Below are 14898 nucleotides of genomic sequence, written 5' to 3'. Positions count from 1 at the left end.
GCAAGACGCACTAAAATACTTTTATCTGTCCTCAAAGTGCGCCTTCGCAGGACCTCAATGCCAGCGAGTGTGTATGACGAAGACGTGTCATGCACCCAGGCTTCAGAATAAGGAAGACCAAGATGGCCAAAAGGGGAGGCGCCGGTCCCGGAGAATGGCACCACCCATCCGACTGTTGTCCAACCTTCTAGGTGAGTATTATAAAGTGTTTTTTATGTTATACACAGCGGCCTGGGCTCTTATATACAGTATGTTAGAATGCTGTATATAAGAGCTCACTGGTGGTGGCCGCAGCTTATAGGGCAAAAAACTGGTGACAGGTTCCCTTTAAAGCATTTTAAGGGTATGCGCACATGACAGCTTTTTCAGATGTATTCGGCATGACAAAGTGCAACAAAAAAAAAAAATGGACATGACACGCAGCAATGCAAAAAAATGACACTTTAACCGTTTCGATTTTGGAGACTGTAAAGCGGATTAAAAAAAAAAAAAAAAAAAGTAAACGCCGGCCGGTCCCCTGACTAGCTGTAGTTAATAGTGAAAAAAAAGAAGGACAATAGCGGCGAAACAGGTTCAGGAAAAATATGGCCAGCGTTTTCCTGAAGCCCTTCTGCTTGGAAAACGTCAGCAGGGTCCGCTGGTGTCTTAAAGACGTTGTGTGTACATACCTTTAAGGAGGATTTAAGAGATCTGCTCCGAAAAAACTGTGTGAATATGGATGGCCTTAAAGTGAGAGCAAGATGCTCATGGCAGCCATGATGTTGGCATAAACGGGTCTTATAGTGCCCAACAAAATAGCAAACTATATATGCCAATGAACATGTATGGCAGCCCACCTGTGTACACCCCTTCAGCAGAACAGCGGGGCTAAGTAGTCTTGTGGATCTGTGGGTGCAAGCTTTTGCCTTGCATTTAGCGAGTGGAAACCGCAAATGTGATTTACAGTCATGAGTATCAGTTTATACTCAATAGTTACATCAGCTTGAATTTAGGTCCAGCCTTTCAAAAATCAGCTGTAACAGAAGGACAGGCCAGGACTGCGAGTGTTGCCCTTACTTATGATGTCCATGTGTACATACCTGGGACTTTATAAATCAATCATTTAAAGGGAACCTGTCAGCAGGTTTGTCACCGATAATCTGCGTCCACCACCTGTGAGCTCTTACACAGAGCGGCCTGGGCTGTTATATACAGTATTCTAGAATGCTGCATAGAACGTAAAAAACAGCTTTTATAATACTCACCTGCGGGGTGCTCCGGTACAATGGGCGTCACTGCTCTCGGTCCGGCGCCTCCTTTCTTCTGCGATCGCCATCGTCCTCACCTCTATTTGGAGGACGCGTCCGACATCATCCACACTAGCCGCCATTGCAGTCCTGCGCAGGCGCACTTCTCTTTGCCCTGCAAATGGCAGATCAAAATACTGAAATGCGCAGATGCAAGGAAAGGTCAAAGACCGCCCGCGCATGTGCACTACAATACTTTGATCTGCACTGAGCAAGGCAGATCAAAGTGCACTTAAAAGGAGAGCAAAGGTGGTCTCTGTGTGCATGACATAGGAGTGTCAACCACACGGGGCTAAAAAGGAGGACGGCGATCGCAGCAGAGAGGAGTGACACGCATCGGACCAGACCGTCCAGTCCCTTAGGTGAGTATAATAAAAGTGATTTTTACATTATACAGAGCGGCCTGTGCTCTTATATACAGTAATCTAGAATGCCGTATATAGGGACTCACTGGTGGTGGCAGCAGCTCCTAAGGGACAAATCTGGTGACAGGATCCCTTTAACAATATTTGGTGCCCAGACTCCCTATGGAAACTATGATATTGACACCCAGGTACCAACATGCTTTTTTTTTTCTTTACCGCTCACTGGTCCAGGTAATACCCTGCATTCCCCTATGGGCATTGCACATGTTTACCTGCATTAATATACATTGGATATAATTACAGCCATTTAGGCCGTAGCACTTAACACTTGCAATCCTGAATTTTTGCTGCGGATCCCTTTACAGTCCCAGCAATGTATAGGAGGGGGCAGATGCTATGTTAAGGCTCTGGTGATCGCTGTGATAAGGCATGAGTGGCAGTGCCGGCCATAATTCACTACAAAAATGACTGTTATATCAGATAGGAGTAATGATCACCAACCTGTGCCCCCCTCAAGTGATGACAAACTACAACTTCCACCATGTTATGAAAGGCACAAGTTGGAGACTACTGAACTGGCATTAGTAGATTTGTGAATCGATGCTCAAGACCTGATCCATCGGCCACGTCAAGTGATCTGTGACCATTGGACGGGAGCCCCGAGAGACTTCTCCTACCGGACGGGTCTTCTTTTGATTAGCCGACCTTGCATAACGTTCCACCACAACAATGACGTTGCACCAGGCCGACTAATCGAAAGAAGAGCAGTCAGGTAGGAGGCGGCTCTCTGGGCTCCCGTCCAGTGGTCACAGGACATGGCCGATGGATTGGGTGGTGCAAAATTGATTTGCACCAACTCTTAGAAGGCAGCAAAAGAGGAAAAAAGCAATCAAATCCGTCAGTGATTCTAATCACATATGACAACTTCATGAACGTTTGTCATAACGGAAGGAATCATGGCTGCAAAAGAAAAAAATATATATATATTAGATATATCTATATATATATATATATATATATATATATATATATATATATATATATATATATATATATATATATATATATATATTAGATATATTATATATATATAACATTTATCTTCTTTTTTTTGCTGCTCATTGAAATCGGGTGAGACTGATTGTAAGGACCTTGCACCACAACAGGTTAAGTGCTGCTCCTATTTTTGCATTAGATTTTTTATATATATATATATATATATATATATATATATATTTTATTTTTTTGCAGCCATGATTCCTTCCTTTATGACAAACGCTCTCCTGTTCATGAAGTTGTTAGATCATATATATATTATATTATATTATATAGGTTTCCTTCATTTACAGCTAAAAGTGAACAAGGTCGGTGACTAAAAGTAAAGGGGCACTCAACCATAAACTCGAATTTCCAACTGCAAATTGATTTTTGCCATCAGGACTATGGATATAAAAGCCGACCCCGCAGGAGACCTCCTGGAATTAGACTTCCAATTACCTTTAAATGCAAACAGAATCGTTACCACAAGAGAAAGATTTATTACAAACGATACATAATGCCTCCGAATAACAGTAAATCTCTGCACATGTACAGCTATAGCAGAGCTGAGGTTGCAATGACAAACACAGCTCTGTAGTTAGTATGGTTTTTAGGGAAACTGTCAGTAGACCCATCCCTGGCAATAACCATCGGCAGCATGAAAAACCAACACGCGCCTTATTACCATGAACTACGTTTTACTCTGAAGTGCTATGGCTGCTCCTCTCCACCTGGTGTGAGCCTGTCAGCAGTGGTGGAGCAGGGTGATGCTGCGGGTGTCCTAGATGCTGTCCCAGAAACTGTTGGCGGTGCAGGCTTCAAAGAAATGGCGCCCGGAATCGGCACGTGCACAGATTGAGCTATCGGCTCAATGACAAGCCGAGATCTCATCTGCACACGTCTTACCTCTGGGCGCCATTATTTGAAGCCCACACCGCCGACATTTTCAGGGTGGGCATTTTCGGCACTCACGGCCACCGCAGCACAGCACTCACGGCCACCGCAGCACAGCACTCACGGCCACCGCAGCACAGCACTCACGGCCACCGCAGCACAGCACTCACGGCCACCGCAGCACAGCACTCACGGCCACCGCAGCACAGCACTCACGGCCACCGCAGCACAGCACTCACGGCCACCGCAGCATTGCTCCTGCCTCCCATTACCCCTCTCCACCACCGACCGGTAAGCTACATTTGAATTATAAGATGCACCCCTCATTTTCCTCCCAAATTTTTGGGAGGAAAAGTGCGTCTTATAATCCAAAGAATGCAGTACTTCATTGTAATGAAGGAGCCTGTCCATATAGGCATGAATCTGCTGGCAGTTTCCCATTAAGGGCTGTTTCACACATTCGGCTTTTCGCCGGATTGCCGAATTTGGCGCACGCCAGTACAGTGTATACAGTACAATGGCAGTGCCGCAACTTCCGGGTCACATGACAGCAGGTGTCCGGAGCTTGTCGCGCTGCCATTGTACTGTATACACTGTACTGGCGTGCGCCAAATCCGGCGAAAAGCCGGATGTGTGAAACTGGCCTAAGTGTCCCTCGTCATGCTATGACTTTACAAAGTCAAAGAAACCATAATTACTTAGAAGGGAATCTGTCACCAGGTTTCTGCCATGTAATCTGAGAGCAGCATAATGTAGGGGCAGAGACCCCGATTCCAGCGATGTGTCACTTACTGGGCTGCTTGCGGTAGTTTTAGTATTACAGGACTGGTAATCTCCTGCCATGTAGTCCTCCTGCTCTGTATGTCCCCGCCTCCACTTCTGATTGGCAGCTTTCTGCCTATGCACTGTGGGTGAGATTATACAGAGCTCAGCATTCAGAGAACTGGTAAATTTGCAGAAGATAAAGGAGTGATTTATTAAAACTACAGCAAGCAGCCCAGTAAGTGACATATCGCCAAAATCAGGGTCTCTGGCCCTGCATTATGCTGCGCTCAGATTAGGTTGCGAAAACCTGGTGACAGTTTCACTTACTTTTCATTCACTTTGCACTGAGATGTAGCAGAGCTCAAATTGTCAGTCCAATCGCAGTAAAGTCAAATACAGTCCAACAGGACACCACAGATGAACATCTCGGCTCTGCTACATCTGACCATGTCTTAGATCACAAGCGTCGCTCCTGAATTCTTCAGCACCTGTATAGCCAGTCCTCTACTTTTCACATTGTTATTTTCCTCCATTCTGAATGATATCAGCTCCATTAACGCTACATATATAAAAAAAGAAAGACGAAACATAATATACATAAAAAACTTAACATATATTCCACATCCCTGTGTGTGGATGTGAAGCTTAATACTGGTACTCCTATTGGCAGGGATACCACCATTGTAAGGTACCAGGTTTAACATGAAAACTCCCTGAAGACTCTTTTTTTCAATGGCAATAAAAACCCAACATTTCTGGACGGTTCAACATTCGCCCTCCGTCTCCTCCACTCACACCCTAATAATTAAAAGTGGGTGACTCTCCTCTGGTTATATACAGGTAAAAGCACTTTGGCTCCAGCACAGTTTATGTATTTGTGATAAGCGGTGGTCTGTTCCAGTGTCCTGCTGTGCAGAGGCGGCGCCTGAAAAGACAGGAGAAATACAAAATGAAGGGCGACCGCGCGTCATCATAGCATTCTACCATATAAACACAAAACACAAAGGTGCGACATCTACACAGGTAACTACTATTCACCATATTTAAAGGGGAGGTCCATTTTACATTAAGCTGTCCGCAGGAAGTGAGAGTGCACAATCCAATAGCAGCCACTGATTGACTGCAGGATTCACGTGGCATAACAATGGCATACAAGGCCCGGGAACTCGATGCCGGTCCGAAAAGTGAACATATGGAGTTATTATTTTACAATAGGGAATAATAGAATTTAAAAACAATTTTTTTCCAGAAGGTGAACCACACTTAACGTTACATCTCGTTATACGTTATACTCCACGTTATACGTTATACTCCACATTAACGTTATACTCGAGAGCTGCACTCGCTATTCTACTGGTGAAGTCACTGTGTATATACATTACATTACTGATCCTGTACTGATCCTGAGTTACATCCTGTATTATACTCCAGAGCTGCACTCACTATTCCGCTGGTGCAGTCACTGTGTACATACATTACTCATCCTGTTCTGATCCTGAGTTACATCATGTATTATACTCCAGAGCTGCACTCACTATTCTGCTGGTGCAGTCACTGTGTACATACATTACATTACTCATCCTGTACTGATCCTGAGTTACATCCTGCATTATACTCCAGAGCTGCACTCACTATTCTGCTGGTGCAGTCACTGCGTACATACATTACATTACTCATCCTGTACTGATCCTGAGTTACATCCTGCATTATACTCCAGAGCTGCACTCACTATTCTGCTGGTGCAGTCACTGTGTACTTACATTACATTACTTATCCTGTACTGATCTGGAGTTACATCCTGCATTATACTCCAGAGATGCACTCACTAATCTGCTGGTGCAGTCACTGTGTACATACATTACATTACTTATCCTGTACTGATCCTGAGTTACATCCTGTATTATACTCCAGAGCTGCATTCACTATTCTGCTGGTGCAGTCACTGTGTACATACATTACATTACTTACCCTGTACTTATCCTGAGTTACATCCTGTATTATACTCCAGAGCTGCACTCACTATTCTGCTGGTGCAGTCACTGTGTACATACATTACTCATCCTGTTCTGATCCTGAGTTACATCCTGTATTATACTCCAGAGCTGCACTCACTATTCTGCTGGTGCAGTCACTGCGTACATACATTACATTACTCATCCTGTTCTGATCCTGAGTTACATCCTGTATTATACTCCAGAGCTGCACTCACTATTCTGCTGGTGCAGTCACTATGTACATACATTACTCATCCTGTACTGATCCTGAATTACATCCTGCATTATACTCCAGAGCTGCACTCACTATTCTGCTGGTGCAGTCACTATGTACATACATTACATTACTCATCCTGTACTGATCCTGAATTACATCCTGCATTATACTCCAGAGCTGCACTCACTATTCTGCTGGTGCAGTCACTATGTACATACATTACATTACTCATCCTGTACTGATCCTGAGTTACATCCTGCATTATACTCCACAGCTGCACTCACTATTCTGCTAGTAGTCACTGTGTACACACACAACCAGATGCAATCAGTGACTGATGGATGCTATTTACGTAGAATGTGGTGGGAATCCATAAGAGTTTTCATTATTTTGCAGGAGAAATGTGGCTGTGAGCTGCAGAATCCCCCCGGGGGTTCATAACACAGATGTGAACGTCTTGCACAATATAGAAATGTATAGCCAGGCCTTGTACAGACTGATCACTTACTTAAATAGGCTCTTCATTATTGATCTCCTCCTCGTCTTCCTCCTCCTCCTTAGCTCTGTAGTGGAGGTTCCTCAGTTCTCGCCTGCTCATAGAAGCGCAGGATGTAGCGACCGGCGGAAAGTCCTAAGGGTTAAAAAATAAATCAGCTCAGAAGTCACCACCAATTCTTTACTCACACAGTATTGTCACAAAATTGTGTCACAGATAGCCTTTTCCAAAGGCAAAAACTGCGTGACCGCGCTGTGTGACTACGGCTTAAAAGCTGGAACTTTTCTATGCGGTTCTTACGGGGACTGCAGCGTACAAATGACAAGAAGAAAACATGTCTTGTTTGAAATTAAATGTTATTTAACGTATGCGTCTCCATGGTCACAGACTACAAACAAGCTGCGTGTAGTCAGACGGGCGGACTCACCTGCATCAGATCCGCGTTTTCAAAGAATCTCCCGAGTGGCATTGGTTGGTTACTGTCTTCATCAAAGAAGGGGCTGTTGTCTGTGCAGACTCCTCGGGTATCTGGACGTGTCACCCCGTCTCCACTGTCGTCCGTTAACGCATGATATGAAGGACTGGTTCTGGACACATGATGAGCGGCGGTGGCACGGGCGCTGACTGTCACCTTCGGGCACCTCCTGCCTGGAACCTTTCCCCGTGTACCTGCCTTTATAGCTCTTTTGGTGCCATCAGTTTCTAGTGCGCTGTTCTGGTCACATATAAATTTTTTTGATAGATTCCTATTGGAAGTTTTGCGAGTCGACGCCTGAAACAAAATTACATTTGACAATTGTGTCACTTGAATCCCATATATTCACTTTGCTATATTACAGGGGGTGCCCTTTTTTGAGCCAGGCCCCTATGACAAACAGGTCAGAGAAATTCCACCTGCCGGACCCCATTGCACATTTATAGACTATGTTCACCTTGCTCTGTTTATTTCGTTCCTTGAATGCAAAAAATAAAAACTTTTTTTATTTGCAGGCAGGGCGCAGCAACGGCCCGGGCCTCCGCAGGCAGGGCGCAGCCACGGCCCGGGCCTCCGCAGGCAGGGCGCAGCCACGGCCCGGGCCTCCGCAGGCAGGGCGCAGCCACGGGCCGGGCCTCCGCAGGCAGGGCGCAGCCACGGGCCGGGCCTCCGCAGGCAGGGCGCAGCCACGGGCCGGGCCTCCGCAGGCAGGGCGCAGCCACGGGCCGGGCCTCCGCAGGCAGGGCGCAGCCACGGGCCGGGCCTCCGCAGGCAGGGCGCAGCCACGGGCCGGGCCTCCGCAGGCAGGGCGCAGCCAGGGGCCGGGCCTCCGCAGGCAGGGCGCAGCCAGGGGCCGGGCCTCCGCAGGCAGGGCGCAGCCAGGGGCCGGGCCTCCGCAGGCAGGGCGCAGCCAGGGGCCGGGCCTCCGCAGGCAGGGCGCAGCCAGGGGCCGGGCCTCCGCAGGCAGGGCGCAGCCAGGGGCCGGGCCTCCGCAGGCAGGGCGCAGCCAGGGGCCGGGCCTCCGCAGGCAGGGCGCAGCCAGGGGCCGGGCCTCCGCAGGCAGGGCGCAGCCAGGGGCCGGGCCTCCGCAGGCAGGGCGCAGCCAGGGGCCGGGCCTCCGCAGGCAGGGCGCAGCCAGGGGCCGGGCCTCCGCAGGCAGGGCGCAGCCAGGGGCCGGGCCTCCGCAGGCAGGGCGCAGCCAGGGGCCGGGCCTCCGCAGGCAGGGCGCAGCCAGGGGCCGGGCCTCCGCAGGCAGGGCGCAGCCAGGGGCCGGGCCTCCGCAGGCAGGGCGCAGCCAGGGGCCGGGCCTCCGCAGGCAGGGCGCAGCCAGGGGCCGGGCCTCCGCAGGCAGGGCGCAGCCAGGGGCCGGGCCTCCGCAGGCAGGGCGCAGCCAGGGGCCGGGCCTCCGCAGGCAGGGCGCAGCCAGGGGCCGGGCCTCCGCAGGCAGGGCGCAGCCAGGGGCCGGGCCTCCGCAGGCAGGGCGCAGCCAGGGGCCGGGCCTCCGCAGGCAGGGCGCAGCCAGGGGCCGGGCCTCCGCAGGCAGGGCGCAGCCAGGGGCCGGGCCTCCGCAGGCAGGGCGCAGCCAGGGGCCGGGCCTCCGCAGGCAGGGCGCAGCCAGGGGCCGGGCCTCCGCAGGCAGGGCGCAGCCAGGGGCCGGGCCTCCGCAGGCAGGGCGCAGACAGGGTCCGGGCCTCCGCAGGCAGGGCGCAGTCAGGGGCCGGGCCTCCGCAGGCAGGGCGCAGTCAGGGGCCGGGCCTCCGCAGGCAGGGCACAGCCAGGGGCCGGGCCTCCGCAGGCAGGGCACAGACAGGGGCCGGGCCTCCGCAGGCAGGGCACAGTCAGGGTCCGGGCCTCCGCAGGCAGGGCACAGTCAGGGGCCGGGCCTCCGCAGGCAGGGCACGGCCAGGGGCCGGGCCTCCGCAGGCAGGGCACGGCCAGGGGCCGGGCCTCCGCAGGCAGGGCACGGCCAGGGGCCGGGCCTCCGCAGGCAGGGCACGGCCAGGGGCCGGGCCTCCGCAGGCAGGGCACGGCCAGGGGCCGGGCCTCCGCAGGCAGGGCACGGCCAGGGGCCGGGCTTCCGCAGGCAGGGCACAGTCAGGGGCCGGGCCTCCGCAGGCAGGGCACAGCCAGGGGCCGGGCTTCCGCAGGCAGGGCACAGCCAGGGGCCGGGCTTCCGCAGGCAGGGCACAGCGATTGGCCGGGCCTCTGCAGGCAGGGCACAAACAATGCATCAAACTCCTGACCACGCCAAGGGTGCAAAACAGCCCCCTCATTTGCATATAAATTAAAAGTTCCATTATTAAAAGTGCACCAGTTACAGGTACAGTGCTAGTATAGTTGTTATTGGGGTTAGGTTCCCTACAACACTGCAAAACCCATTTAAAATGAGTATTTATTGGTGACAGATTCACTTTAAGCAAATGTTTTTTCGTCTTCTGAACAACACAAAAAAGAAACCAAAACAAAAAACGGCAAAATGAGTCAATGATAATGCTGAACCAAAGATTTCAGCTGCCATAACCAGGGCTGTGCAATTCACAATCACCTCTGTGGAAACTACCCGTGTGATGAGCCTCTCCTACACGGGGTCTCACCGGGCCTTCCCAGAAATGCTTAGTAGATGTATCTAAACATTAACGATGCAACAAAGTGTGAATTTCAGAAATCCCAGGAGACTCAGAGACACCCCTATCCTTACCAGGCAGACTTTCTTTGCAGACTTTCCAGAGCTGCGGATTTCAGCTTCATCATCAGAGGAATTCTGTGCAGCAGAACAATGTTGAGCTTTTTGGCGAGCCGAGCACTGCACCCCGTCTGTCAACTGAAAACAAATTATAGGAGTTAAAGCAGCAACCCAGCGTTTTACATCTTTCCTAAAAAATGCATTATAGGCTATTAGCAGAACAAGAGTCACATGGAGGCTCCGCTCTACAGCTTGTCTGGTGTTCTTTGAGGCTTCAATTACAACTACAGCTGTAGCCGCAGCGGTCATGGAGCATAGCAGCGGTCAACTGAGGATATCGGAGCTCTGTCCTAGACACACGCCCGCCCGTGAAGTGTCAAATGTCAGATATACTGTATGTAAACCACATAGATATTAAACACAGAGACGAGAATGAAAAAAATAGACAAAAAAGAAAAAACACAAAAAAAAAAAACATATACCGAATAAAAATCCCCCAAAAAAAAAACAACAAACAAGAAAAATGAAAAAAACATACATAAAGAAAAATAAGGGAAAACAAAACACAGAAAACAGAAAAAAAAACAGAAAGAAAAAGAAACAAAAAACTGGAAAAAAAACCTGGAAAACAAAAAACCGTGAAAGAGCATAAGAGGAAGTAAAAAAAGAACGAGCGCAACAGTGAAAGGAAGAAAGAAAGACACTGTCGTAAAAAAAAAGAAAAAAAAAAAAAAAGAGACAGCGACGAAAAAAGAGACACCGACGAAAAAAAGAGACACCGACGAAAAAAAGAGACACCGACGAAAAAAAGAGACACCGACGAAAAAAAGAGACAGCGACGAAAAAAAGAGACAGCGACGAATAAAGAGACAGCGACGAATAAAGAGACAGCGACGAATAAAGAGACAGCGACGAATAAAGAGACAGCGACGAATAAAGAGACAGCGACGAATAAAGAGACAGCGACGAATAAAGAGACAGCGACGAATAAAGAGACAGCGACGAATAAAGAGACAGCGACGAATAAAGAGACAGCGACGAATAAAGAGACAGCGACGAATAAAGAGACAGCGACGAATAAAGAGACAGCGACGAATAAAGAGACAGAGACGAATAAAGAGACAGAGACGAATAAAGAGACAGAGACGAATAAAGAGACAGAGACGAATAAAGAGACAGAGACGAATAAAGAGACAGAGACGAATAAAGAGACAGCGACGAATAAAGAGACAGAGGACGAAAAAAAGAGACCGACGAAAAAAAGAGACCGACGAAAAAAAGAGACCGACGAAAAAAAGAGACCGACGAAAAAAAGAGACCGACGAAAAAAAGAGACCGACGAAAAAAAGAGACCGACGAAAAAAAAGAGACCGACGAAAAAAAGAGACCGACGAAAAAAAGAGACCGACGAAAAAAAGAGACCGACGAAAAAAAGAGACCGACGAAAAAAAGAGACCGACGAAAAAAAGAGACCGACGAAAAAAAGAGACCGACGAAAAAAGAGACCGACGAAAAAAAAGAGACAGAAAAAAGGAAAGAAAGGAGAGAGACAGAAAGGATATAGAAAGAGGAGAACAAGAAAGAGGATGAAAAGAGAAATAAAAAGAAGACACAAAAAAGAATGAAAGAAAAAGAGAAAAAAGTTAAACACAGTGGGCAAAAAAGGCCATTTGATCATATTTTGACATTTTTCATTGTAAGTTTGGCATTTTATGTTGGTGTAGTATAAATAAGGATGAATATTCTTACATTTCTCATCATCGCCTCATGTTATGCTGGGGCTTTATAAGAAAAGGGTAATATTCTAATATTTTAGGACAGATCAGTGAGAACCATACATTAGAGCAGTGAAATCTGCTTCCTCCACATACCCCGGTGTAGGGTTGTATTGTGGGGTCTGATCCTCCGCAGCATTACTCAGGACAGCACAATGATCCCACTATAGCTCTCCTGCATATCCCCATGAGCCCTTATGTAAATCAGCGGCTTCCTACAATGCCTGCTTTCATACATGTAACCTCTACTGCTCAAGCTCCTACGTGCTAAATATCACTTGCTCCTCATGATATTTTGGAGGCACTGCAGAGAACTACGGCTTCCAGGTGCTCCACACATCCTGACGACTGTATCGGGATTTATAGCAATGCCGCAGAAGCCAAATTATTACGTAACTCTCGGAATACCAGAAACGGCTGATGATAAAGAGAGTACATGTTTTTCTAATCCTATTGATTTGGAGCATGCTCACGAGTATCACACAGAATGGATTTTGCGGTGGTTCCGTTGTAAAAACCTGTAATAAAATCCGCTTGTGCATGTTCAGGTTTCATTGTGGATTTTCCTGAATGTATTGCCACCCTCCGTGAAAATCCACAGACACAGTTGACGAGCTGTAAATGTAAATCCCGCGGCGCCGGGTCATTTCGTTTACTTTTCTGTTCTGGTGAACGGCTGTGGACTTTCTGCCAGAACATCTGCATGGAAAATGATCGGCGTAATCACTAGGTGTGATCATCCCCTTCAGGAGATGGATCGTCTTTTCTTCTGATCCTCGGCTATGATCAGGAGACTTGTGTAGGTTCTTTTGGATCAAACCCTTGTTTCTGAGTATGAGACTTCTGGACGCTGTCACTACGGAAGGTTTTCAGAACCACGGTGCTGTCCAGCATTGGATCGCGTGTTATAGGGGTTGTGCAGATTCTCTCCGGTCAGTCTCACAGCCGGTGATAAGATGCTGACTGTACTGCCCAGCTGGAAGGCAACCCCTAGATTTCCACAGGTCTTTCTTCTATTTAAGGCTATGTGCGCACTAGAAAAGTGATTTTTCTTAAGAAAATTTCTTGAGAAACTTCTGGGAGTTGAAGATTACCGCACCTGCAGTAAAAAACCGCACCAAAACCGCGGGAAAAACGCATGTGATTTTGCCGCAGGTTGGTCCCTGCGTTTTTTTATGCTGTAACTGCAATAAATAATATAGATAATAGATAATCGATAGACAGACAGATAATGGATAGAGGGAAAGATGGATGAATAGATAGATAGATGAGAAAGACCTATATAATGTCCCACCTCCCTGCATATTCTAAGCTGGCACCCTTTAGTGACTTTCATGTGGCACTAAAGGGTGCCTAGCTTTGTATTTAGCCAAAAAATAATTAAAAAAAAAAAAACGACGTGAGGGCCCCCCTATGTTTTTTAGCCAGCTAGGGTAAAGCAGACGGCTGCAGTCTGCAGACAACAGCTGGCAGCTTCACCTTGGCTGGTAATCCAAAACAGAAGGCACCCCACGCTGTTATTTTACATTAAATAAATCATTTAAAACAAAAAACGTGGGCTCCCACCCCCAAATTGGATCACCAGCCAAGGTGAAGTGGACAGCTGTGGTCTGGTTTTCTCAGACTAGGGAGGTCCACCGTTATTGGGCACTCCCCAGCCTAAAAATAGCAGGCCACAGCCGCCCCAGAAGTGGCGCATCCATTAGACGTGCCAATCCTGGTGTTTCGCCCCAACTCATTCCGTTGCCCTGGTGCAGTGGCAAATGAGATGATATATGGGGTTGATGCCAGATGTGTAATGTCACCTGGCATCACGCCCTGGGGTTAGTGATGTCACGCGTCTATCAGATACCTGACATCAGTAACCCAGTCAGTAATAATAGTATCATAGTATCATATCATAGTATCATAGTATCATAGTTTTAAGGTTGAAGGGAGACTCTAAGTCCATCTAGTTCAACCCGTAGCCTAACATGTTGATCCAGAGGAAGGCAAAAAAACCCAATGTGGCAAACAAGTTCCAATGGGGAAAAAATTTCCTTCCTGACTCCACATCCGGCAATCAGACTAGTTCCCTGGATCAATACCCTGTCATAAAATCTAATATACATAACTGGTTATATTAATAGGTTATATTAATATTAATAAAAAAAAATAGACAACAAAAAAATTTTTATTTGAAAAAAACACTCCCCAAAACATTCCCTCTTTCACCAATTTATTGAAAAGAACAATCAATTCCAGTTCCGGCGTAATCCAATAAGGGGGTCCCACGGCGATCCATACCATAGTCACTGTCCCAGTCAATGAAGAACAGAATGTTCCCCATTGGCTGGGAGAGTAGTGCAGTGACCTGAGCTTACATCAATAGGTCAGCCCAGGTCACTGCAGGGGATGATGAGCGCTGCTGTCAGGAGGTTAGATGAGATCATTACCTGCAGTGACGATCTCCTGTACTGCTGACGTCAGCGCTGTCACTGCCTTCTTTGCCTGCCACATTCTCAGCAGTATTGCGAGAGCCCGCGACGTCACCGACCGCTAGTGACAGTCTCGGGCCGCCCGCGAGACGGGCATAGAAGGCAGTGACAGCGGTGATGTCAGCAATGCAGATCGTCACAGAAGGTAATGATCTCATCTAACCCCCTGACAGCAGCACTCGTCATCCCCGCGGCTCCACGCACTGCACTGTGAGAAGCTGCTGATACTGCGGGCAGACACTGACACTGCAGGGCGAGCAGCCGCGGGGCATTATCCAAGATCCAATGATTTTCATGTCACAAAAACCATCACCATTAGACAACTTATCCACAGTCTCCAAAGTATCCTCCCCAGACAGCCCGGCCATCCTCCCCAGACAGCCCGGCCATCCTCCCCAGACAGCCCGGCGCTCGGCCATCCTCCCCAGACAGC

The 14898-nt window shown here is 48.4% G+C and overlaps 1 protein-coding gene across 1 annotated transcript in view; it reads right to left on the bottom strand.

Moving 5' to 3' along the window:
• Window positions 1-468: 468 nt before the first annotated feature.
• Window positions 469-14898, bottom strand: part of C11H1orf174 (chromosome 11 C1orf174 homolog) — a 15956-nt gene continuing 1526 nt past the window's right edge. Inside the window, exons 2-5 of the mRNA XM_075329170.1 lie at window positions 10229-10351; window positions 7483-7827; window positions 7068-7190; window positions 469-5273 (exon numbers count right to left, since the gene is read on the bottom strand). Of these exons, the coding sequence (XP_075185285.1) occupies window positions 7068-7190; window positions 7483-7827; window positions 10229-10351 (591 nt within the window). The 3' untranslated portion in view covers window positions 469-5273. The remainder of the gene's footprint in view (window positions 5274-7067; window positions 7191-7482; window positions 7828-10228; window positions 10352-14898) is intronic.

The sequence above is a fragment of the Anomaloglossus baeobatrachus genome, chromosome 11 (assembly GCF_048569485.1).
Source record: "Anomaloglossus baeobatrachus isolate aAnoBae1 chromosome 11, aAnoBae1.hap1, whole genome shotgun sequence".
NCBI classification, from domain to species: Eukaryota; Metazoa; Chordata; class Amphibia; order Anura; family Aromobatidae; genus Anomaloglossus; species Anomaloglossus baeobatrachus.
Note: the sequence above shows the minus strand (reverse complement) of the source record. Positions and strands in the feature narration are given on the sequence as shown.